At 29.8% G+C, this 24,431-nt stretch overlaps 1 protein-coding gene across 1 annotated transcript in view; it reads right to left on the reverse strand.

Moving 5' to 3' along the window:
- The window catches only part of LOC117178499 (1-phosphatidylinositol 4,5-bisphosphate phosphodiesterase epsilon-1-like), a 232,785-nt gene that overhangs the window by 137,879 nt on the left and 70,475 nt on the right, over window positions 1-24,431 (reverse strand). The window contains exon 4 of the mRNA XM_033369925.1: window positions 5,777-5,791. Coding sequence (XP_033225816.1) covers window positions 5,777-5,791 — 15 coding nt within the window. The remainder of the gene's footprint in view (window positions 1-5,776; window positions 5,792-24,431) is intronic.

Consider the following 24,431-nt stretch of genomic DNA (forward strand, 5'->3'; position numbering starts at 1 on the left):
GACATCCTCGCCGACTCATCCGTATAAATAGAAGCATATTTAATATTTATATAAATAATGCATAAGAAAAGAGACAGTACATCTAGACAATCCAGACAATTTAATAAGGAATTTGATTGAAGTCCAATTTCAATATTGAAATTTGTTGCGACCATATAAGATAGATTTTGTTTTCAAAATGACGAATTTTCAATAAAAGAGTTGAACATTCGACAAGATTATTAAAATTTCAACAAAATAGTTGAATTTTTTACCAAATAGCTAAACTTTTAACCTACAAGTTAAATGTTCAACCAAGAATATTGATTTTCGATTAAATATATGAATTTTCAACCAAATACTTGGATAATTTTAGAACAAAAGATGCGATTAAGTGATAAATTTCAACAATAAATTAATCTTCTATTCAGAGAGATGAATTTTCAACAAAATATATGCATTTACTATTAAATAGTCGAATCTTTAATTTTTAAAGGAAAAATGTCCAAGTGAAATTGGAATAGCTACAATTTAAGAAAAACAAACTATATATATATGTCAGTAAAATAATGAAATTTTCAACAAAATAAGTAAATTATTTACCAAGTGGATGAATTTTTAAAATACGAAAGTGAAGTTTCTAACAAATCGTTCCATTTACAAGCCAAAAAGATAAATTTTCTACGCAATAGTTTAATTTTCAACTCGAAAATACGAATTTTCAACCAAAAAGTTAATTTACGACGAAATAGTTAAATCTTCAAAAAATAAATTTTTTTTTAATCGGTACAATTTTAAATTAAAAACAGTTTAATTTGTCAAAACAAGAAGAATTTGTAACATAATAGATAAATGCTAAATTAAAACGGATTAATATTCTACAAAAAAGATGAATTTTCCACGAAATAGTTGGGTATTCAACCAAATAGTTGAATTTTTGACTGAAAAAAGTAAATTCTCAATCCAAAATAGAATAGTTACATTTTTAGTTAATGACTTTAATTTTTAACCAAAAATGAAAAGAATTTTTCATATAATAGTTAAATTTTCAACCAAAGGGGATAAATTAAAATAATCAATTTCAATAAAAGCAAGGGAATTTTTGACCAAGCAGTTAAATTTCCAACCAAAAAAGAATAATCTTTAACCACATAGTTGAATTGTCAACAAAAATGAATGCATTTTCTACCAAGAAGATGGATTTTTAACGAAAGACATGAATTTTTCATCAAATAGTTGAATTTTCAACAAACAAAAATAATTTGCTACCGAAATAGACACTATGACAACCACATAGTTATGTTTTTAAATTAAGAATACATTTTTTTTTGAAAATAGTTGAAGCTTAAAAAAGCAAGAAAAACTTTCAACAAAAAAGTTAATTTTCGATTAAAAATTATTAAATTTCAACTAAAAGTAGATCCGTTAAATTTAAAATTGAAAATACACGGTTTTTAGTCCGATAGGTGAATATTGAACTAAAATAGATAAGTTTTCAATCAAAAATGAATTAGTTAAATTTTCAGTTAAAAAATTAATTTTCAGCAAAAAAAACGAGTTTTCAACCTTTTGAATTCATCTTAAAAAGACAAATTTTTAACAAAATAGTGGAATCTTCATAAAAAGAAGATTAATTTCTAACGAAATAGGTAAATCTTTAACAAAAATTATGAATTTCCAACAAACAAGATTAATTTTTAACCAAGTAGTTTAATTTTCTACCAAATTGTTCAATTTTCAATCCAAAGGACTTATTTCCAACAAAGAAGTTGAATTACGAGTGAATATTTCATTTTTAAACAAAATTATAAAATCTTCAACCAACAAAAAATACATTTTTTGCAAAGTATTTCAATTTTTAACCGAGCAGTTGATTTAACAAAAAATGTACTCTTAACGAAACGTGTATGAAGCTTCTATTTAAAAAAATATATTTTTATTTGAAATAAAAGAACGATATTCTCCACCAAAAGAGACGAATTTGAAACAAAATAGCATATGAAGTTATTGGCAGCGCAATATACGGATTTTCAAACATATACTTACGTTTTCAACTGAAAAAGATTAATTTTCCACGCAAAAAGAGACATTTTCAACCAAAAATGATATAGTTAAATTTTTAGTTACAAAAATTAATTTTTAAACCAAAAATAAAGCCGATATTTTCATCTCATTTCAATAAAAATGTACAATTGTACAATCAGTCTCTACTAAATTCTTTAAACAAAGCGATAATCGTTTCAACAAAAAATCCCAATCAGGAATGACAACTTACTGCATTAATTACAAAAAAATCAATTGCAAACTATTAATTTAGAAAACAATTTCTTATACAAGCAAAAATTAAAAAAAAATCGAATTTATTACAAAATAGGGTGATTATATGTCCCGTGTAGGAATACAATCAGGGATCCGGCCGGGTCCCAGCCGGATAGCTCCGCTTTAAGCCGGGCGCTGGTCGGGGAATCCGGCCGGGATCCGGCTAAAAACGTCACGGTAAACTGGTCGGGTCTCGGCTTTAATACCGGCCGGAATCCGGTTGGGTAATCCGGCCTAAAAGCGGTTAAGAAATGTTGCTTCAGGCGAGAAATTTTTAACTTGTTTTGTCTTTTAAGGCTCATCGTAAGATTACGGTGAACTTTAAAAGTCAAATAAAGTGAACCAATTCTAGCGAGCAAATTGAAGTAGAATTTTATTCCCTGATGATAGAATCTCATAGCAATTTGGAGGCCACGTGGTGATTTAAGGTTAGGGAGGAAGAAAGTAAAAACTGTATATACAAGACTATATTTTAATTAAAAATAATCATTATTCACGCTCTAGGTGTGGGTTTCAAACTAATTACTGAAATAAGGTTGATTTTAACCACGAGTCTCTATTTTATTTGCGAACTTCGAAGAGCCGACGGTACGTGAGAGCAAGGAGCATCCTCGTTCCAGGTGCGAAACTGAAAATTTCTGAGTGTCTATGCAGACTACAGACACAGCAGGCGCTATATATGGCGGTAACTTTGAAATTGTACAGGCTAAAAATTGTCTGAATATAGAGGAGTTTATAACAATTGTATCATTTCTGTTGTTGCACATAGCAGAATCGATAACAGTTTAATTTGAAATGTTAAATTATCTGAAAAAATTTAATATTTTTTTTAAAGAATTTAAAAAAGCTCATTTTTCCATAATTACGTCTTTGATAATATCACGGCTCTTAAAAAGTGTGTAATTTCTACAAAAACATTAACCTAACCAGTGTCCAGCCGGCTCCCGACCATGGGATATAACCAGGGTTGATCCGGCCAGTAATTGGCCGGCCCTGGACTACGTGATTCGAGGAAAATGTTGCCCGACCGGCTCCCGCCCGGTTCCTGTCCATGAAACCCAGCCAGGGGTAGCCCGGCCGGGATCCGACCAGAAACCTTGTTGTATTAGGGTCAACCGGAGAAATTTCTACACGGGGTGAGTGAGATAGATATTTAATTATAAACGACAAAGTAAATAATAGTTCATTAAAAATAACTGAATAACTAAAAATAAATTAAAAATAAGTAAGTTAATAATAGTTAATTGTCTATAAAAATGGTGCATTCTTAAAACAATTATCGGTTTTCATATAAGTAACTAATTATCCGATTGAACCTAAAAAAAGTTACTTTTCAATGAGTTAGTAGGAGAAATAAAGTCAATTAAACAATTTAAACTTGTTTGGGCAATCAAATGTTGTTTAAAAAACGCTTTTGATCCAATTTAAAAGGTCGAATAAAAATGATTAATGGCAACTAGGCAAAGAACAAAGCTCAGATTTTTGCATTTTGTGAATCTCATTTTTCCGATGGTGACAATTTTTTGTACTAATTTACGGGAATTTCCAGGTCATCACCGGAAAAAAATTTCCTTCACATTAAACGATTTGTCTTATACTTTAGGGTTTTTTTTCAAGAACCTCACAAATTGGTGGGTGACATGCCCTCTTTTGGAAACTCAATTTTTTGGGCAACCCTAATATTAATATCAAAAATTTATGATTAATTGTAGAGTCAAATATTTTATATCATTTTGAGTTGTCGAAATTATCTAGCAACTTCATCACTTTTGATCGCTAGTGGAAAAAACGTGTTTCGAAAAGAAAAGCATTTTTTTAATTTATTTTAGAAGACTCTACCGACGACTTTCTAAATTTATCAACTTTATCAATAGAAGAGAATTTTTTCTATATTTCGTAACTTGGTCACTCAGTAATGCTCAGGAGAAAGTTGATAAGAATGTGCTCTTTAAAGTTCTGATAGAGAAAACTTTGTTTTAACATTGCATTAGTCATTTTCAGAAAAACGCTGAGATACTTATAATATATTGAAAAAAACAAAAATGTAATTTTTCGAACTCAGGTCAATGCAATAGAGTCTAGAATTTAATTAATTGAAAAGAGAAATTATTGTTCGAGTATATATTTTGATAATTTCTCAATAAAAAGTAAGATTTTTGGATGATATTTATTCTATTTTGGAATCACAAAATTAGCTGACGTATTGTTTAACTCCAAATAAATTCATTCTAAAAAACAGGTTTCTACAGATCCAATGTCATAAAATAAATGATTAAAGTTTTTTTTAATTTTACTCAAAAAAACGTTTATAAACATAAACATTCTTTAATCAAAGAAAGCTTGTTTAATCATTTTTAAATGAAATAATACTGCTAAAAATAATAAAAATTGGTATTCGTCTTTCGTTGTAATGTACAAGATTTTTTCAAAAATTGGAATATTTCTGAAAATAATTTTCTAAATTATTAAACTATTTTTGGAATTTTTCCATAGATTATAATATAAGGTCAAACTTGGCTTAATTAAAAAAAGCAACTATATCTTCATAAATATAACTACAATTTATTGAAATAGGATGAATAATAATTGTTATAAAATTTCTGTCTGTGTAAACCTATTATACATTTTTTAAATTGACTTTTTGCCTTCGACTTGGAATTGTTAAAAGTATAAATATTTTTTAAATTTAAAATGTTTATAAATGTTTCCAGAATTATTTCAGTTTTTCAAGAATGTCAAAACTTTAGGGTTTTTCACAATACCTGCTTATAAAATTGACTTCTTGCTTTCAAGTTGAGCTTATTAGATGAAAAATGTATTTACAATTTTTTTTATATGAAGAAAAAATTAAGCGTTAATATATCATAAAAATTGAGGCATTTTAGCATTAGCTCAAAAGCATTAATTTTAATGATGTAATACATATAGAAACGATTTTTCTTTATGAATTACAAAAATAATTTAGGCACTTCAATTATAACAAAAAAATTTTAGAACAAAAAAAATAGAGGACAGAATATAACTTTACGACTCTTCAACCTGAGAGCCAATTTCTCGAAAGGGTATTTTCCTCGTCCCAGTTGTAGTGATAATTTCACTCGTATATCCTTTGCAAAGTCGCTTGAGATAGAAAGTTACAAAATATATTCTGATAAAAAAATGTTGAGAGACTTTTATCCATTTTAAAAATATATTCATTTGATAAAATATTTTTGTCAATATAAAATAAATGAAACTATAATTGCATCAAAAATCACATTAAATTTAAGCTTTTTATCATATGCATGTGTGTGTATGTGTGTTGAATAAAGTAGGACAACTAAGGTAGAAGTTTCATTTCTATTCTTGGATAATAGAACCTTCATGAAAAAGAAATAGACTTGAAGTAGATAAAAAAAGGAATGCAGATGCAGACCACTATGGAGGAAAACTTTCTATCCTCTTTTTCAAAATGGATTCTTGCCGATTAGAAACGGACTTTACAAGCGTCCAACTTGAAAAAACAGCTTATTTTTCATTTAGAATTTGTAAATACCTGAATAAATGTGTATTACGTCACCTTTTAAAATTAAAATTAACAATTTCTAGAAGCAGTGCCTTATAATTCAATACTAACATTGTGTTCTGCCATCAACTAATGCCATTGTTGTAAATGCCATTGTTGTAAATTGTAAATGCCATTTAATAACAAAAAATCGGGAGGATGAAAAAAATCCCGAAAAATAAAATTCTCGACACTTCAAACTTCCCGAAGGGGGAGTTCCCGAATATTAAAATTCTTGAATTCAAGGATTGAAAGTTTGTATAATATTATTTATTTATGAAAAATAAAACAGTAATAATAAGCATAAAATAATTCAATTTAATTATCTACAAATTAAAGTTCTAGAATTTGGGGGAGTTACAATTTTAAATTGTAATTTATAAATAATTATAAATCTTAAATGTTGAAAATATATGTAGAATTACAAATTATTTAATTTGAAAATATATATTTTAAAGGTACGTAATTCTGAAAGTTATTTTTGTAATAATTCAATAGCCAAGATTTACATTTGAACATTCTTTAATTGTTAATATTTTCTTGGGAAGATCAAGAATATTGTCCTTTCTTTTTATTATTTCAGATAATAAATATTATAAACAGAAAAATTGTGTATTGATATTAATTTTATTTTTTAATTTAAAAATGGCGTGGGACAAAACAAATAATCGCACACAGTGCGTGTTTCTTTTTTAGTATTTAAAATCGTTCAGGTCATCATTAAGATACAAAATGTTCTCTTTTATCAAAAAGATGCTTTTGAAAGCAAGCAAAATTTCCTATTAAAAAGTTGAAAACGAGTCTCATTTTTTGCTTGAATTAGAAATTGTGAAATTTGTTAAAATTAAAATAAAATTTGTTTCATGCATCTTTTTGTAGCAAACATTATCCTTTTCAACAAACTTCGTCTATTATAACCTTCCAGCGTAATAATTCGATCATTATAAAAAAGATATTCATGTGGTTCAAAACCAAACAAGCAAGAGGACAGTGTATTCAAGACAAATTTTTTTCTGAGTGATTGTACTCATATTTAAATTACAAATATATCAATGATCATACAACTAACGACGTAAAATAAAGTCGTCCTCTAAAAGTCTTCCAGAATTGAAGAACACCTCTTGACCTGAAAAAACAAATATTTTTTAGTCACTTCATTCTGAATTCTGACCATCAAAAGGAACAAAAATATAGATGATAATGCTGAAAAACTGCTATTAACAAAGTCGACATGACACGTTCCAGCATCTTTCTACGTGAAATAATGTGTCTACTCGTCCGCGTTTCCCAAGAGGGCTGTTTCATTCGGATCGATATTTTTTCGTGATGTAGCCACAGGAAAAACGGAAGTAACATAGAAGCAAAAAGAAACCACAGAGTCAAACAACTATATTAACAGTTCGAAATTAGGCATTTAAAGAATATACCAGTAGGTAGTAATCTGGTAATTAGGAGTAGTCATTTTCAGGGTAATTAGGTAATTGCTTATCCCAAAAGGGAGTTGGCTTCATGCTATAATAATAATGACAATAGTAATAATTGTTTTATGCGTGGTTGCTTCTGTGGCTTCTCTATCATCACAAATATAACCGACAATTCATAATCACTGGACCACTAGAGGTAGGTGAAGATGAACAGTCTAATCCTACGTAGAGGAAATTCTCCTTCCTCATTTTCCATCAAATTTCAACATTCCATGTGAAACATAAATTTATAATACCTAAAAATACATTTTTTTTAGTAATATAGGGTGAAGGAATCAAATGAGTCATTTTCTAGAAAAGTCGACTTAGGTTTTGACACGATATTGCCAGAGAAAGTTTCTGAAATGTCTTTGTATCAAATGAAAACACATATTTTAGATTGTGCAAATATTTTAAATCGCATAATATGTGCCTTTTAGTCTGTCAAAAGAGATTTCGAAAAGTTTCTTTGGCCATTTTTAGCCAAAAACAAAGTCGACTTAGGTATTGGTACAAGATTGCTGAAAATATTTTTAAAAATGTGTTTGTACAAACTGAAAATACACATTTCTGATTGTGTACAATTGTTAATCCTAATAAAATGATTCGTTTGGTTATGTATAAAGACATTTTAGAAAGAATTTCCGACATTTTTTAGTCGAAACCTAAGTCGACTTAGGGTTTTTTAAGAAATTATTAAAAAACGTTTTTAAAATGTGTTTGTATAAACTAAAAAACACATCTTTCAGATTGTACAAATATTTAAAACTTTATGGCATGTCCCTTTTGGTTTGTACAAGCATACTTTGAAAAGTTTCTTTGGCAATTTTGACCCAAAACCTAATTAGACTTAGGTAGTTTTTTTCTAGAGAGCTGCTTAAATGTGGCTCGAGCTTTAAAATAAATTTGTTTAAAAATACTTTCTTACTTTAAATTAGTAAAACTTTTATTAATTGAACCAGTGAATTGGATTTTTACGAATGAATCAATTATCTTTTAATATTGCTAATTTAATGAGTGAAAAAATACCGATGGAATATAAATGAATCGAATCAGTTAGCGATAACATGTCCTTATATGAAAATTCTATAATGCCAATGTGAACACCCCATGACTGACAATAGGGAGTGTCCACATATTACGTGACAGGGGAAATCTGTCCTAACGTCATAAATAGTCACAAAGAAGGGAGTCGCAAAGGTTTTTTAACACGTGATATTTCTCCGATCAAAAAATGAAATTCAAATCCTTGTCAATACATGAAGATCAATATTATTGACAAAAGAAAACATAGTAGCTACATTTCCAACCAAATAGTTGAATTTTCAAACCAAAAATACGAATTTTTAAGATGACAGTTGAATTTTTAACACAAAATTTCATTATTAAAACAAGAAAAATGACATTTCTACCGCAAAACAGAACTTTTATAAAAAAAAAAACAATTTTTAACTAAATTTATGAATTTTGAATAAAATAGTTGTGATTTGAATTAACAAAATGTAAGTCCTTTATCACAAATTGAATAGTTAAAATTTCAGTTTGAAAAATGCTTATCAAGAAAAGAAAATTCAAAAAAGATTATTTTTTTATTTGAAAAGAAGAATTTTTAACAAAAATGTTAATATTTCAATATAACAAGTCAAAAGATTTTTAAAAAGTTGAATTTTAAACCAAAAGGTATGACATTTTTACAAGAAAGTTCACGTTTAATCATTCAAATTGAATATTTAAATAAATAATTATATTTTAAACTTCATTTTCTATGCAAAAAGACGAATTTTCAACAAAATACATTAATTTCTACCAAATAGTTAAATTTACCAATTATAAAGAATAAAATTTTTAAACACATATAGAATGGTTAAATTTTCAGACTTACATGATTATTTCCAAACAAATAAAAAAATAGCTAACTATATAGGTTAATTTTCAATCAAATAAGCAAATCTTAAGAAAAATAAACTTTAAAGCAAATAGTTTATTTTCAAACAAAAAAATGCATTAAAAAAGAGTAACATTATCTACTGATATCGCCGCAAAAAATCAACACCCTCCACTTTAGAAGGTAATAACTCCACAGAAAAAAATGTGAGGAGGTTCAAATAAGAACCACAAGAATCCGCCAAGTTTTCTGAATAAAATTGTGTTTCTGTCAGTTGCGTAAAAAAATTTCGTTCCGAGCTATTTAGAAAAATACAAGTAAAAATACTGTCGCGAGGCCCATTCTTGACACACCTTAACTTTCACATAACTCCAGAGCGAAGAAAATGTTCGAAAAAGTTTGAAAAAATTCTGGAGTGTCCTACTACATCTTTAGAATCTAGTAGAGATCTTAGGATTTAAAAATTATAAAAAATTTGAGTTTTGAAAGGATTTTTGTTGAATTTTTTTATTTAGGAATTGAATGGAGCTATCGTGCTGGTTAATGGCAAAATGTGTGGTAATGTACCCTGAAAATTATATTTTCGCGGTTAAAGTCGCTCAGAATAATTCAGAGTTTAATGAGGCGAGGCGCGTGCCACAGGAGTAGAAAAAAGTGTAGAAAAAAAGGTCTTTCATATTTCCCAACGGCAGACAGACATTTTCTCCAGATTTTCCGACAGCTGCTGCTCGCTCAGCAGAGCCGTCTCAAAGCTTTAAGGTGGGCTGCGCCCTTCTCTCCTGATGAAAATTTTGATATTATAATACAGTATCAAGCTTGCACACGAATTATCTTGTATTTTACTTATTTAATATGGTACACTTATTTCGGTATTATAATATAATTTTGTAATTATTAGGCTGTTAATTCGCTACTCATTAAATTCATTAAAGTTATAAGACTTAAATTAAACTGCAAAAAAACTAAATTTTCAATATATTCTAAGTTTTTGGAATAATTCAAAAATCATTTTATAGTTTTTCTTTCAACACCTAAGAGAACGAATGCCGCAATTTTTATTAAAATTTCTGACAATAGCTTACAGTCTACAAAATTATTTGACATGAAATTGCTCATATAAAAAAATCTTTCACAAATTTCGGAAGCGAACTAACAGCCTAATAATTACAAAATTATATTATAATACTGAAATAGGTGTACTATATTAAATAAATACAATATAGTTCGTGTTAAAGCTTGATACTATATTATAATATCAAAAGTTTATATCAGGAGAGAAGGGCGCAGCCCACCTCAAGCTATGAGACGGCCCTGCTGAGCGAGCAGTAGCTCTGGGAAAATCTGGAGAAAACGTCTGCCTGCCGCTGGGAAATATGACGGACCTTTTTTTTCTACACTTTTTTGTACTCCTGTGGCATGCGCCTGCCCTCATTAAACTCTGAATTATTCTGAGTGACTTTAATCGCGAAAATATAATTTTTATTCAGTTTTGTGGACATAATAGGAATCAGGGTACAGTACCACACATTTTAAGCCATTAAACAGCACGATAGCTCCATTCAATTCCTAAATAAAAATATTCAACAAAAATTCTTGCAAAACTCACATTTTTTAATATTTTTAAATCTTAAAGTATCTACTGGATTCTAAACATGTTGCAGGACCCTCCAAATTTTTTTCAAATTTTTTCCAACATTTCCTTAGCTCTGGGGTCATGCGAAAGTTAAGATGTCTCAACAATGGGCCTCGCGACAGCGTTTTTACTTGTATTTTTCTAAAGAGCTCGGAACGAAATTTGTTTACGCAAATTACAGAAACAACATTTTATTCAAAAAATTTGTCGGATTCATGTGGTTCTTATTCGAACCTCCTCAAATTTTTTTCTGCAGAGTTATTGCCTTCTAAAGTGGGGGGTCTTGATTTTTTGCGGCGATATTAAGAAGAAGAATTCTCCATAAAGAAGATTAATGTTCTGCCAAAAAGATACATATTTAGAACAACAAAAAATTATCTTTATAGAAAGTAGTTCACCTTTAAACTAAGTAGTTGTTTTTCAACCAAAAAGATAAATTCTTAACGAAAAATGTGATAATTTATATTTTAAAAAATATTCCAATTTGAAATAAAAAAGAGTTCGATTCAACCAAAAAATATGACTTTTTTACCTCAATAGATGAAATTTTAATTTTAAAGGTAGATTTTTACCATTTAGTTAAATCTTCAACTAAAAAAAAATACATTTTCAACCAAAAATGAAACATTTGAGTTTTAAACAACAGAAAGGAATTTTCGACCAAATAGGTGAATTTACAACTTATGAAAGATAAATTTTCAACCAGAAATGTAATCATTATCTTTTTAGATACAAAATTAATTTTTCGCTATAAAGATGAATTTTGAACTATTTGATCATTTAAGGCCAAATAGTTGAATTTTCCACAAAAATATGTAAATCTTCAACAACAGACACCAATTTTTAGCCAAGGAGATTAAAATCCTATAAAAAAGATATTTAGACAAAATACAAGAATTTTTAAACAGCAAGATGCATTTTTATCAAAAAAAGAAAAATATATAAAAATCGTATTTTCAATGTTCAATCAAAAAATTGAATTTTTAATAAACTAGTGCGGAACAGTCAATTTTCAATCAAGAAAATTAATTTTCTACCAAACAAATCTTTCAATTTGACCCAAAAGTTGATTTTTAACAAGGAAGATTAATTTAAAAAAAAAGACAAATTAGCAGCAAAATAGATGAATTCTTGAGAAAATACATGTATTTCCAACAAACTTTGTGAATTTTCACTTGAAAAAGATTATAATGTCCAAAAAAATAGTTAAATTTTTTAAGTGAAAAGGATAAATTTTCATACAATAATATTACAGTTTCATTTTTGGTCAAAAAAGTAATTTTTAACTAAAAATTAATCGCATTTTTAAGAGAGTAAATAAATTTTTTACAAAATATTGAATTTTCAATCAAATTAGATGAATTCCAAACTTGAAATATATAACGTGGCAGACTTTTCAATTTAAAAAAATAACTTTCAATATAGTAACAATATCGGAAACTGTAAAATCTTAAAGATCAATGAATAAAAATTCTGTATGTATTGGAAATTAAGAGACGAGTTCTGCATTTTAAGTAATCCAAATTGAAGAAATAAACAATTTTTAGCTTGAAAATTACAAAAATTTAATTGTAAAAGTTACAACTTGCATAATTTTAAATTGCAAATTGTCCAAATTAAAAGTTTTTTTAATTTTAGGAATTAGCTTTTCAAGTTTCTACAGTTTTGAAGAGTTATAATTGAAAATTTTAGAATTTAACAAATGTAGAGTTTCAGTTTCAGCAATTTGCAATTTAAAAGTCCTTAAGTTTAAATATTTGCATCAGAAGACTGTTCAACATTTTATCTGCGTAAAAGAAAATGATACAATAATAAACTTTTTTGTAATCTTTCCGTTTTGAAGTTCTAATATTAAAATGTATTCAATTTTATATGCTTGAGAATGCCAATTTTTTAATTAAGAACAGTAGAAATCACAGAAGTTGATTTTTTAAAATTATTATGATTTTTTACATATATTTATAACATATGTTTTCGTACATAAAAAAGAAACTTTTCAGCAACTGCAAGTTACTTAAATTAGTTTTTGCAAATTCAACAAGTTTCTATTTTCACGAAGTAACTGTAGCTATAATTAGTTCCATTCTTATGGAACTTTACCAATATTGTTACTAATTTTAAATGATCCTGTAGAATTATATAAAAATGATGATGATTATTATTATGATTATTATTGTATTGTTAGGAAGCTCCATGCATGTTTCGTAGCATCTATTTTACTATGCCTTTCATTTTAAAACCTCAGTGAAAAAGAAGTCTATACAAGGGTCACCCTCGCGGCTGAAGTATCATTTAAGTTCTTTAACATGAGTACATGTACCGCCAGGCGACTCCACTTAACTACATATGGGCCTGTAAACATTTTTCTTTCAATAAGGTGGGCTCATAATCACTGTGTGAATTTAATCACAACCAGTGATAATTCCTTGTATTTGCACGTACGTTTAACCAGGGGAGAGTAAAACTGCAGAAAACTTCCTTCCGACTACGTTGTCTATTGTGCGCAAAACCAAACTTCAAAAGGCAATTATTGAGCCTCTGATGATTTAAAAAAATAATTAGCGATTTATCCCGGTTGACGGTAATTTTATTTTTTTAATGATATTTTAAAATAGTATTACTGGTATTTTGAAAATAAAAATACAATTAATTATGAGAATGAATGTCTGATTTGGATTTATTCTCAATTTTCTCTTACTCCTTAATTACATAATCAGTACTAGAAACAAAGGTAAGAAAATTAAACTGGAATTAGTCTTTAAGATGTTGTCAGGTGCTTAATCCTTAATTAAAATGCTGAAATTAATTCGTGTGCTTAACCCAATTCTAAACTTCTTAGTGGAGTCCTATCGCATGTTATGCTTTTAGAGAAAAAGAGTAGATATGAAGGATAATCCACCATCAGGTTGGAAAATAATAGGTACTTTGAGTTTGAAAAGTTTTAGAAGGGCTATGGAAATTCTGAACCAATATTTTAAACTTTACTTCCTACTTGAAAGCATTAGAGCTTCAGTTCACTTAATTTGTAGGCGTTCGAAACTAAACGATTTTAAAGAGGATCATTTGAATGATGAAAGTTTTCACTGTTGAAAGTACTCGTAATAATAAGCTATTTCAGAGAATTAAACGACTTCACTTTGCCTTAAAAATATATAAAATGTTCAGATCCTGGAAAAGTTAGATGCAAATTTTGAAAATAATTTAATTTTAAACCATTTGAAACAATTCAAAGCAGGAAAGAATTTAAAAAATGGTACATTCCTGTAAAAAGATTTAATTTACTGCTAGAACAAACATTAGTGTAGAAAATCTAACTAAAAGAAATAGAAATTATATTAAGCATTTATTATTCTAATTACATGACATCTTTGTCGCTTTTTCGAAAGATATCGTTTTTAATTGACCCAAGTATCATAATTGTGAGAATTTTCAGTCGGCATTAAAGTCAATAATATTTTTCTGTTGTTTTACATTTAATTAAAAAAAATATAAATATATTAATTTTGAATACATTTAAAATTAGATTTTTTATGTTTCGTCCAGGATTGACTAACTGTACTCGTCAGGAAGGCTATATAAACATTTCCTAAAATGTAGGGAAATTCCTGAAATTTGTCCTACGAAATGTTAGGAAAATCTCCCTAAAATTTAGGCAAACTTTCAGAATTTTTCAGAATTTTTCGGAATAATTCCTTGAAATTTAGGGAAATTTCCCCTACAAATTTTAGGTAAAATTCCCTCAAATTTTTTTATTAGTCTTAAATCATCAATACGTCATCTTGGAAGTGGAGTTCCTAGATGACGAATTGTGGGCAGTATCACTTTGAGACTGTCAACTGATATCTATTCCCTTGCAACTGAATAACTTTTTATAACTAAATTTTATTGATGCTTTTTTATTGCAATTCGCAGCCGAGCGAGTTCCAATATGTGGTCAGGATCACTTTGAGACTGGAAACTGACACATAACTACTTACTTACAACTGGAAGTGGACTTTCGCAATAACTCATTGATGAGTAAAACCCAATCAAATTTAATTATTGAAATTCATTCAGTTTCAAGGAAAAAGATTTGTCAGTTGATAGTCTCAAAATGACCTGACCACATATTGGCACTAGCTCGGCTGCAAATTGAAATAAGAAATCATCAATAAAATTTTATTGTAAAAAGTCATCCAGTTGCCAGAAAATAGATACTGTCCACATATTGGAACTGGTTCTGCGGCGGATTGCGATGAGAAATGTGATTGTCAGTTTGAATATAAATTAAAACTTGCGGCAGAGGTACTGAGCTTCTGAATGCGGAAGAAAAATCTTTGATCTAAAATAATTAACCAATTCAGAATAAATCGTCCAAGATTTTGAAGAAAAAATTTAAAAGGTTCTGATAATCCGCTTTTTTTAGAAATGAAAAATAACTAAAACAGAACAATTTTTCAACCAAACATTTGCATTTTTAATCAAAAGAATCGATTTTCTACAAAAAAAAAAGAATTTTTAAACGAAAAAGATGAATGTTGACAAAATTGTCGAATTTTGAAAAAAATAATTCAATTTGGACCAAGTAATACAATTTTTGACAAAAAAAGAATTATTACCAACAAACTTCATTGTAGACGTTTCAACTAAAAAGAATGAATATACACATATATACATACACACATACATACACATTCACACACACACACACATATATATCTATCTATAGATACATGTATACATGTATGTATGACCTTCTCAGCATGAAAAAAAACACAAACCCAAGACGACTCTCTCGGTTCTAGTTCTACCTCCCCCCTCTCCCAACCCTCCCTTATTAGCTGCAATTTTTGGTGGGACTGACGTTAGAACTACAACCTCCACCATATGTCGATTTGATACTTAACTTTGACATGATTTCGACTCCGAAAATAAACTTATTGCATAAAGGTTTTAGTTGGGCGTATAATCTGAACAATGAATAATACAAACTACAAAATGGTCTCGGAAAGGACTGGAACTTTTAATGACAAAAGACATGCACACGAAAAATCTAAAAGTCATGTTTCAGGCGACGAATGGAGACTGAGTGTTTGGAATGCTAGGGGAGTAAATTATCTCAAGGTAAAAGAATTGCGTGAAACTATAGACGTGAAGAAACTAGACATTTTATGTGTGTCTGAAACAATGAAAAAGGGATGCGAAACCAAAGACATAAAAAACGGCGTGTTGAAAAGCGGATTTGAAATATGGTCAGGAGTAGACTGTGAATCACATGGCAAACAAGGATTAGGTCTGATTTTGAATGAAAGAGCAAAGCAGCATCTCGGAGACCATCGTTTCGCATCTCCCAGACTGCTGTGGGCTAGAATGAAAGTAGGAATCAGAAGGCTATTTATCATAGTATGCTACGCGTCGGTTGAAAGTGATCCTAGGGAAGTAAAAGACGCCTTCTGGGACACTTTAAATGACACAATAAACATTTGCGAACATGGGGAAAGAATAATTCTACTAGGAGACATGAAAGGTTGTGTGGGCATCCAAAATCAGGATACAGAAAGAGTATTAGGTAATTTTGGGGATCCAAGAACAAACTATAACGGAGAAAAATTAGTTGGTCTATGCTTAGAAAGGGGTCTGTTTATTACAAATACTTGGTTTAGGCATAAAATGATCCACATGTACACCTGGTCTAAAGGAAATAGCCGCAGTATAATTGACTTTGTTGTTGCGGATGAAAGACTAAGGGAGTTAGTAAAAGATACAAGAGTCATGAGGGGTCCTGAATGCAATACTGATCATTACCTTCTGATCTCAAAAATTAACTTGGGTCGGGAATGGAGAAAAAAGAGAACCAAGAAAGCAAAGCAAATACGAATCAAAATTGAGAACCTACAGAAACCGGATGTGCGAATAGATTTCCAAAATAAGATAATCGAAAGCATAGATAGGGCAACATGGGAGGACCGTATAAAAAACAAAGATACACATGTATACATACACACATACATACAAATTCACACATATATATACACATATATATATATATATATATGTATGTATGACCTTCTCAGCATAAAAACAAAAACACAAACCCAAGACAACTCTCTCGGTTCCAGTTCTACCTCCCCCCTCTCCCAACCGAGAGGTGTGTGTTTCTATGTATTTATGTGTATATTCATTCTTTTTAGTCAAAACGCCTACAATGAAATTTGTTGGTAATGGTTCTTTTTTTGTCAAAAATTGTATTACTTGGTGCAAAATGGACAATGTTGCGGGATATCCTTGTTAGATGTACGATCGAGGTGTGTGGTACCGCAGTTGTAGGAAGAGTGTCTGGTGATGCGTGGTGGAATGATGAAATTCAGGCTGCCCAAAAAGCAAAGAGAGAAGCAAATAACAGAAAAAAGTTTGAGAGTAGGAAAAAAAGTTTTCTGTGCATTTGTTGACCTAGAAAAAGCTTTTGACAAGGTAGATAGAAGTAAACTTTGGGAAGTCCTAAAAGAGTATGGAGTCAATGGATGGATCCTACAACCTATAAAAACAATATATACAGGTAGAAAAGCGAGTGTAAGAGTGAATGGGAAACTGAGTGACTGTTTCGATATTGTTCAAGGAGTTAGACAAGGATGCGTTATGTCTTCATGGTTATTTATATTATTTATGGACAAGTGTTTAAGAATGGCTCTCTTCGACGAAGAGAGTGTGGATCTCGAAACAGTAAGGGTACGTGGGTTAGCGTTCGCAGATGATAAGGTTGTTATGGCAGAGTCTATCGAAGACTTACAAAGAATGTTAAATAAACCAGATGCGAGCATGAAGAGCATGGGCCTTAAAATTAAAGCAAATAAAACAAAAACTATGGTGTTCGAAGAGAAGAGTGACAAAACACTATGCAATATTTTATTAAATGATGAGAGAATTGAACAAGTTGATAAGTTCGTATATCTTGGTAGCTTATTTACTAGGGACGGGAAGATAGATGAGGAATTAGATAGACGAATAAATGAAGGTAAGAAGGTTATTGGTAGAGCAGGTCCCCTTATCAGAAGTAAAAATATATCAAATAAAGCTAAAATGGCAATACATAATTCTATATTTGTGCCGACTGTACTATAAGGTAGTGAGACATGGACTTATCAAGAAAAAGATAGGAGTAAAATTAACGCAATTGACATGAGATTCATGCGCATAATATGCGGGAAAACCCTGATGGACAAAGTAAGTAAGGAGATAATTCTAAAAGAATGTGGTGCAGAATAGACGCTAGTAGACACATGGGAAAGAAATCGGTTAAGATGGTTTGGACATGTTGAGAGAATGCCAAATGAACGACTAACGAAACAAGTGTATCAAGGTAAAGTAAATGGCAGTGTGCCCAGAGGTAGACCGCGGAAAGAATGGTTAGAATGTGTGAATGAGATACTAGTTAGAAGATACGTAAGGAGTCACAGAAACACGAGAGCCTGCATGAAAATGGAAAGTATGGCAGCAAATAGTTAATAAAAAGAGTGTCCGTAGAGTGAATGACGCCTGAAACAAAAGACCTTGGCCACTAATGGACCAAAGTGGGGAACCTTACATAAGGACTTCGTGAGATTCTTCGCTTGGGGTGAGTGCTAGAGAGATTGATCAGTAACCTAGGTCGGAGCAGTGTTGCGGAACGAACGTGTTATTTACTTAAATAGCACGAGAATTCTGGATCAAACTGAAAAATCTCTATCCCTTCCACACACTACTCCTTTCCCCTACCGAGTGAGTCACGCCTACCCCGAAAGGGAAATGGCTTAATGGTGTAATAATAAAAAAAGAAATAAAAAAAATAACATTTGCAGTATTTAACGAAGACAGAAAGTTTCCCTCTATATAAGGGGGCGCTGAATATGAATAATATGGGTGTAGCACTATTTTTCTTATCAATACTATTATTTCCCAGTGCCTTTTTGACATTAATTGTTCTTCTATCAGATAATTAAATCTTTTTTGCCGAAATGTATCATTGCTAAATTTATCTCTTGCCTAGAACTATTTCAAATTGTTTTAAATTAAATTCTTTTCAAAATATGCATTTATCTTTTTCAGGATATGAAACCTTTACATATTTTTCAGAAAAAGTGCAGTCGCTAACTTCTCTGGCATAATTTTGTCGAGAAAATTCTTTCTATAAATTTAAATCAGTTGTGTAATTTGTACTAATTTGAAATAAATTAAAACAAATGAAAAATGTTTTAAAATGTAAAACATGAGAATTATAACGAGTATTTTCCACATTTAAAACCTCCATCACTCAACTGCTGCTCTCAAAACTCATCTTATCTTTGAATGGTGATTTCGATTTAATGAAATATTTTGTATTCTTCTGAATAATTCCGATTTTGTTCATCATCTAGTTTTTTGTTCACAAAAAAGCCTCTTAAAAATTACTATCAATAATATTAGCATTACTAAAAGATGATGGTTAGAATTTAAAAATTCAAAAAAGATTTCCTTATTTCTGAAGTTCTCTGGTCAGACTCAAATTTCGGGAAAGTGGATTAAGATTGAATATTAAAAAAATTGCCATTCAGATGAGCGACATTTTTGGAATTTTGTTGGGTAATATCGACTTCAGCGATTTGTTTCTCTTTAAATACCAATAAAATAGTTTGTTTTCTGCAGGTCGAAATTTGGAAAAAGAAATTATTTTTGACCTCCATTAATGAAAAAGAATGAAAATTTTGTATTTTTAGTCCCGGTTACCGAGAACATCGTAAAATGTTGACATTCAATCGCATGGAAGAGTCTATTAATTACGTACAGGTGATTTTTAACATTTTAGAGCCCCTCCCCACTATTGTGACGGTGAGTAAGACTGTTCTGATCTTCAAGATTTAGAAGGATTTAAGGATTAAAAAAGGTTTTAAAGGTTTTCAAAGATTTCAAAATTCTAAAGAATTACAAGAGATTTCAAAAAATAAAATGAAAATTCAAAGGATTTCTCAATATTATAAAGGATTTTAAGTGATTTCTAGTAATTTGTATTTGTTTTAGAAGACCTAAATAAATTTCAAAATATTTTATGGGACTTCAAGGATTTTAACAGACTTTTAGAGATTTTAAGGAATTTCCATGGCTCTTAGGTGAAAATATTGTACGGAATTTGTAACATTTGAAGCGATATCAGGGATTTCTAAAGTTATCACGAAATATCAAAAAATTTTAAGGGATTTCTATAGTTTTTGAAGGAACAGAAGTGATTTTCAGGAATGCCAATCGTTTTCAACGAATTGAAAAAAAATTGAAAAAGGATTTCACAGGATTTGATTTCAAAGAATTAAAAGGAGTTTGAATCAGTTCATAAAATTTTAAAACATTTTCGAAGACTTCAGAGAATTTTTAAGAAATTTTAAAATATTTATAACGGTTTTGATAATTTCAAAGGATCTCAAAGGATTTTTAGGAATTTCGAAAGATTCCAAAGTTCATCCAATGATTTTAGAGGCTTTCATATTATTTTAAAAGAATAAACGGAAATTGAAATGATTTCCAAATATTATTAAGGACTTTAAGAAATTTTAACAGAATTCAGAATAAATCCAATCATTTTAGAGGTTTTTGTATGACTGCAAAAGAATAAGTGGAATTTTTAAGGATTGCCGAATATTATTAAGGATTTTATGGATTTAAAGGAATTTCAAAATTTTTAGGGATTTCAAGGATTTTAGTAATTTAATAATTACAAATATTCTGAAGGATTATGAGAAATTTCAGACGATTCCAGAATGTATCCAAGGCTTTCAAAAGATTTCGTAAGATTTCCAAAATATAGTAAATATAAAAGAATATTTTAATTGAAAGATTAATTTAGTTTTTAAAGCATTTTGATAAATTACAAAACTTTTTAATGGATTTCAAGAGATTCGGAAAGACTTTCTCAAATTTAAAAGATTTTAATGCATTCTTAAGAAAATTTCAAAATTTCAAGGATTTTGTGATATTTCGAAATATTTCAAGGAGCTTTAAGGATTTAAAGGATTTTCTGGTATAAGGTGATTATAAGTATTTCGAATTTTTTAAAGAATTTAAAGAAATTTCCGAAGTTCTTTAAAGATTAAAAAATTCTCAGGGATCTCAACCCTTTAAAGGAATGACAAAAGATCTCAAAGGATTTTAAGAGACGTGCAAAAGTACTTTCACGAATTTTGTAGGACGCCAGAGAATTTTAATTGAATTTTGAAGAAATTTAAAGGAATGTTATAAGATTTTGAAAGATTTTACGAGATTTCAAAAGGTATGCAAAGATTTCAAAGGATTTTAGGAAATTTTGAAGAATTTTAAAAGATTTGAAGTAATTTTGATAATTTCACGGGATTTCAAAGAATTTTACGAGATTTCAAAAGCTTGCAAAGTATATTTAAGAGTTAAATTGATTTCAGACAATTTAACGCAATTGCAAAGAATTTCAAGGATTTTTTCCATGGTTTAAAAAATGTTAAAGGATTTACAAAGTTTTAAAAATAATTTACTAATTATAAAAGGATAGCAGGGATTTCCAGGAATTGGTACGAAATTTCATGAAACATAATACGAGTCTCTATTTTTCAAATTACGCTTAGTGATCATTTTCACAGATAAGAATGTTGATTTATAATCGCAGATAGTATCTCTCACTCTATTATAAAAATTTGTGGCCGCCACCGTCGCTACCACTGTGGCAGCCCGCATTACTTCAATAGCCGAAATTACCCCGGGCTCCACATCGCCTCATGTGCCAAATTACCCTAAGAGCCACATTTCTCTATATGCCAGAATGTGACCCACAGCCCTACTTCTAAGTTCTACCCAAGGGTCCCTATCACATGGCCTTGTCAAAAACGCCGTCCCCTAATACAGTTTTTTCTTCAACGTTATATCTTTATTTATGTCGCTTATCACCCTCCTAATACCATTTTACCCCAATCTTATTCTGTTGGTGCATAATAAACACCTACTTTTATTTCCGACTTTTTCAGCACTTGCGCCCTTTTGGTATGCCAAACTGTGACTGGAATAGAGACAACCAACCATCCACTATCCACCACCAAAACCCTTACTATGCCTTGCCTTATCTGGTTCCTTTTCACTGTTTAGAGCGATATCTCCAGATGCAACCTTCTTCCCTCCAACCTCAGATACAACATTCTCATAATTCCAATTCAGATAACACCTTTTATGAAACTCCATTGCGTCTGGAATCGAGACAACCGACAATCCAGTATCCACCACCAATACCCTCACTATACATTGCCTTATCTGGCTCCTTTCCTCTGTTTAGCGTGGTATCGCCGGATACAACCTTCTTCCCTCCAAACTCAGATACAACCTCCTCATAATTCCAATTGAGATAACACCTTTTATGAAACATCGCTGTGCCTGGAATCGAGACAACCAACAATCCACTATCCATCACTCTTACTATGGAATAATTTACTCACATCTGGCTCCTTTCCTATGCGTTTTTTCGAAGGCGAGAACTGATCGTGATAAAAGTAGTGTAAATAAAAACTGACACGTAGGCAATTGAGAAACTGCCCGCCTGTCAGTTCCAAGTCGGTCATAGGTGCGATAAAATTGGACTTCTATCGGCAAATTTAATCAATAATCACCTGGTACGTCTGAACGCAATGAAATCTGTACCACATTCTAGGGGGCAATTAGTGCTTTCAGAAAATGTGTGACTATTACCCTCCACCTGCTCAAGAACCCCTGACAGACAAGCCTAAAGGGCGTGATTGCAGGTAATTTTCAGGGTATGCTAAAGAACGCGATAAGACAAAAACTAAATAAAAGGTGAAAGTCCTCTGTACACGAAAAACTCTGCCTGCCAAGGCTCAAGGTAACAGAAATATGCGGCAGACGTATTTCTTTGCCGAATTTATTTGCTTTCGCTGTAATATTGTAGACGAGAGACTACCGTAAGAAGAGGCTTCATCTTCTTTGCCGGCGAAGTCTGCCGGGTGGGTGCTATGTGCATACAGTAGCAATGTTATTCAATGGGACTCGAGGCACGTTTGTAAATTTGATTCTGAAAGGAAAGTTGACATTCGGTCTCGGAATGCTTATTTTTAACTATTCAGTTAGAGTGTGATGATAATTACTGACATTGAAGCAAATTAATTATTAAAAGATAGCATTACTGTTTATAATTTCTTCATCCTGAAGTAATGCTACATAATTATAACGCAAGCACTTTATAATATATAACAGATTAAGTTTTATTCGCAATTGTATGTATGAATACACTTATACGTATTTATGTTCGCACCAGATTTTAAAAGGTAACAAAATATTGAAAGGCATTTCAACTTTTCAGAAAGATATCACGGATATCGAAGACCTCAAAAATGCCCGCACACCATTTTTCGAAGACTTTACAAACATTTTCAACGATTTCAAAAGGCTGCACATAAGTTTAGAAGATTTCAAATTATTTCGCATAAATTTCCAAAACGTTTCAAACATTTCATAAAGATTCCAAGGAATTTAAAGATTTAAAAAATTTGTAAACAGTTTTTTCATACAAGCTAATAAAAGTAAAATATCGCTGCCCTGAACAAATTCTGAATATTTACATATACATACATACATGCATACATACATACATACATAAAGTATACAAACATGCATACATATATACATACCTACATAGATTAGAGATGAGTTTTTATTTCGTAAATTCATTATTTTAAATCGAGGTCTAGTATCATTTAGGACCTTGAAATCCTTGAAACCAGGAAAATTCATTGAATTTTTATTTCTTTAATTTATCAAGATATAATTTATCTTTTGTTCATCATAGAATAAACATAGAGATTTCAGAGCACTTTTTGTAAAGTGCACTATTCATTTGATAGGTTGAAATGAACAGGCTTTGATATTGTGAACAACCTTATAAGTTTTCAATTTCTTCTTTGCAGAAATAAAATGTTAAAATGTACATTTTTTTTAATTCAACTTATAAATCATATATAATAATTTATAACAAAATACATGTATTGAAAAAAAAGGAATTGTCAAGGTAAAACAACTTATTATCTTTAAAATATTTGAATTTTTAACCCAGAAATACGATTTTTTAACAGAAAATGACATTTCCTATGAAATAGTTAGATTTTCACTAGAATATTGTAAATTTTAACCTACTTCTGGAATTTTCAATGAAAAATATACATTTTGAACAAAAAGGTTCATTTTCAATGAGATAGTTCAAATTTTTACCAAATTGTTAAATTTTTAAGTAAAAAGACGATTTTCATAAAAAAAACAATGCAATGTCAAACTCAAATGATAAATATCCAACAAAATCATTTTCTAAAACTGTTTCAAATTTAAACAAAGTATTTGATTTTCTAGCCAAAAAATATAAATAATTTAAGCAAAAAGAAATTAATAAAGAACATATAATGTAGAAATAATAAATAACAATAATAAATTATATATATGCACAATGCGGCACTAAGACTACTTTATTACCATCTCTGTTACTCCTACGGCATTCACCTTAATATCGCTCCTCTAAATGCTCCTAGGGAAATTGAGTCAATTGTCGAGAATGGGAAGTGCAATATATATTATAATATAATAATAATTATATAATAATAATATATAATA

Source organism: Belonocnema kinseyi, chromosome 8 (genome assembly GCF_010883055.1).
Source record: "Belonocnema kinseyi isolate 2016_QV_RU_SX_M_011 chromosome 8, B_treatae_v1, whole genome shotgun sequence".
Lineage (NCBI taxonomy): Eukaryota > Metazoa > Arthropoda > Insecta > Hymenoptera > Cynipidae > Belonocnema > Belonocnema kinseyi.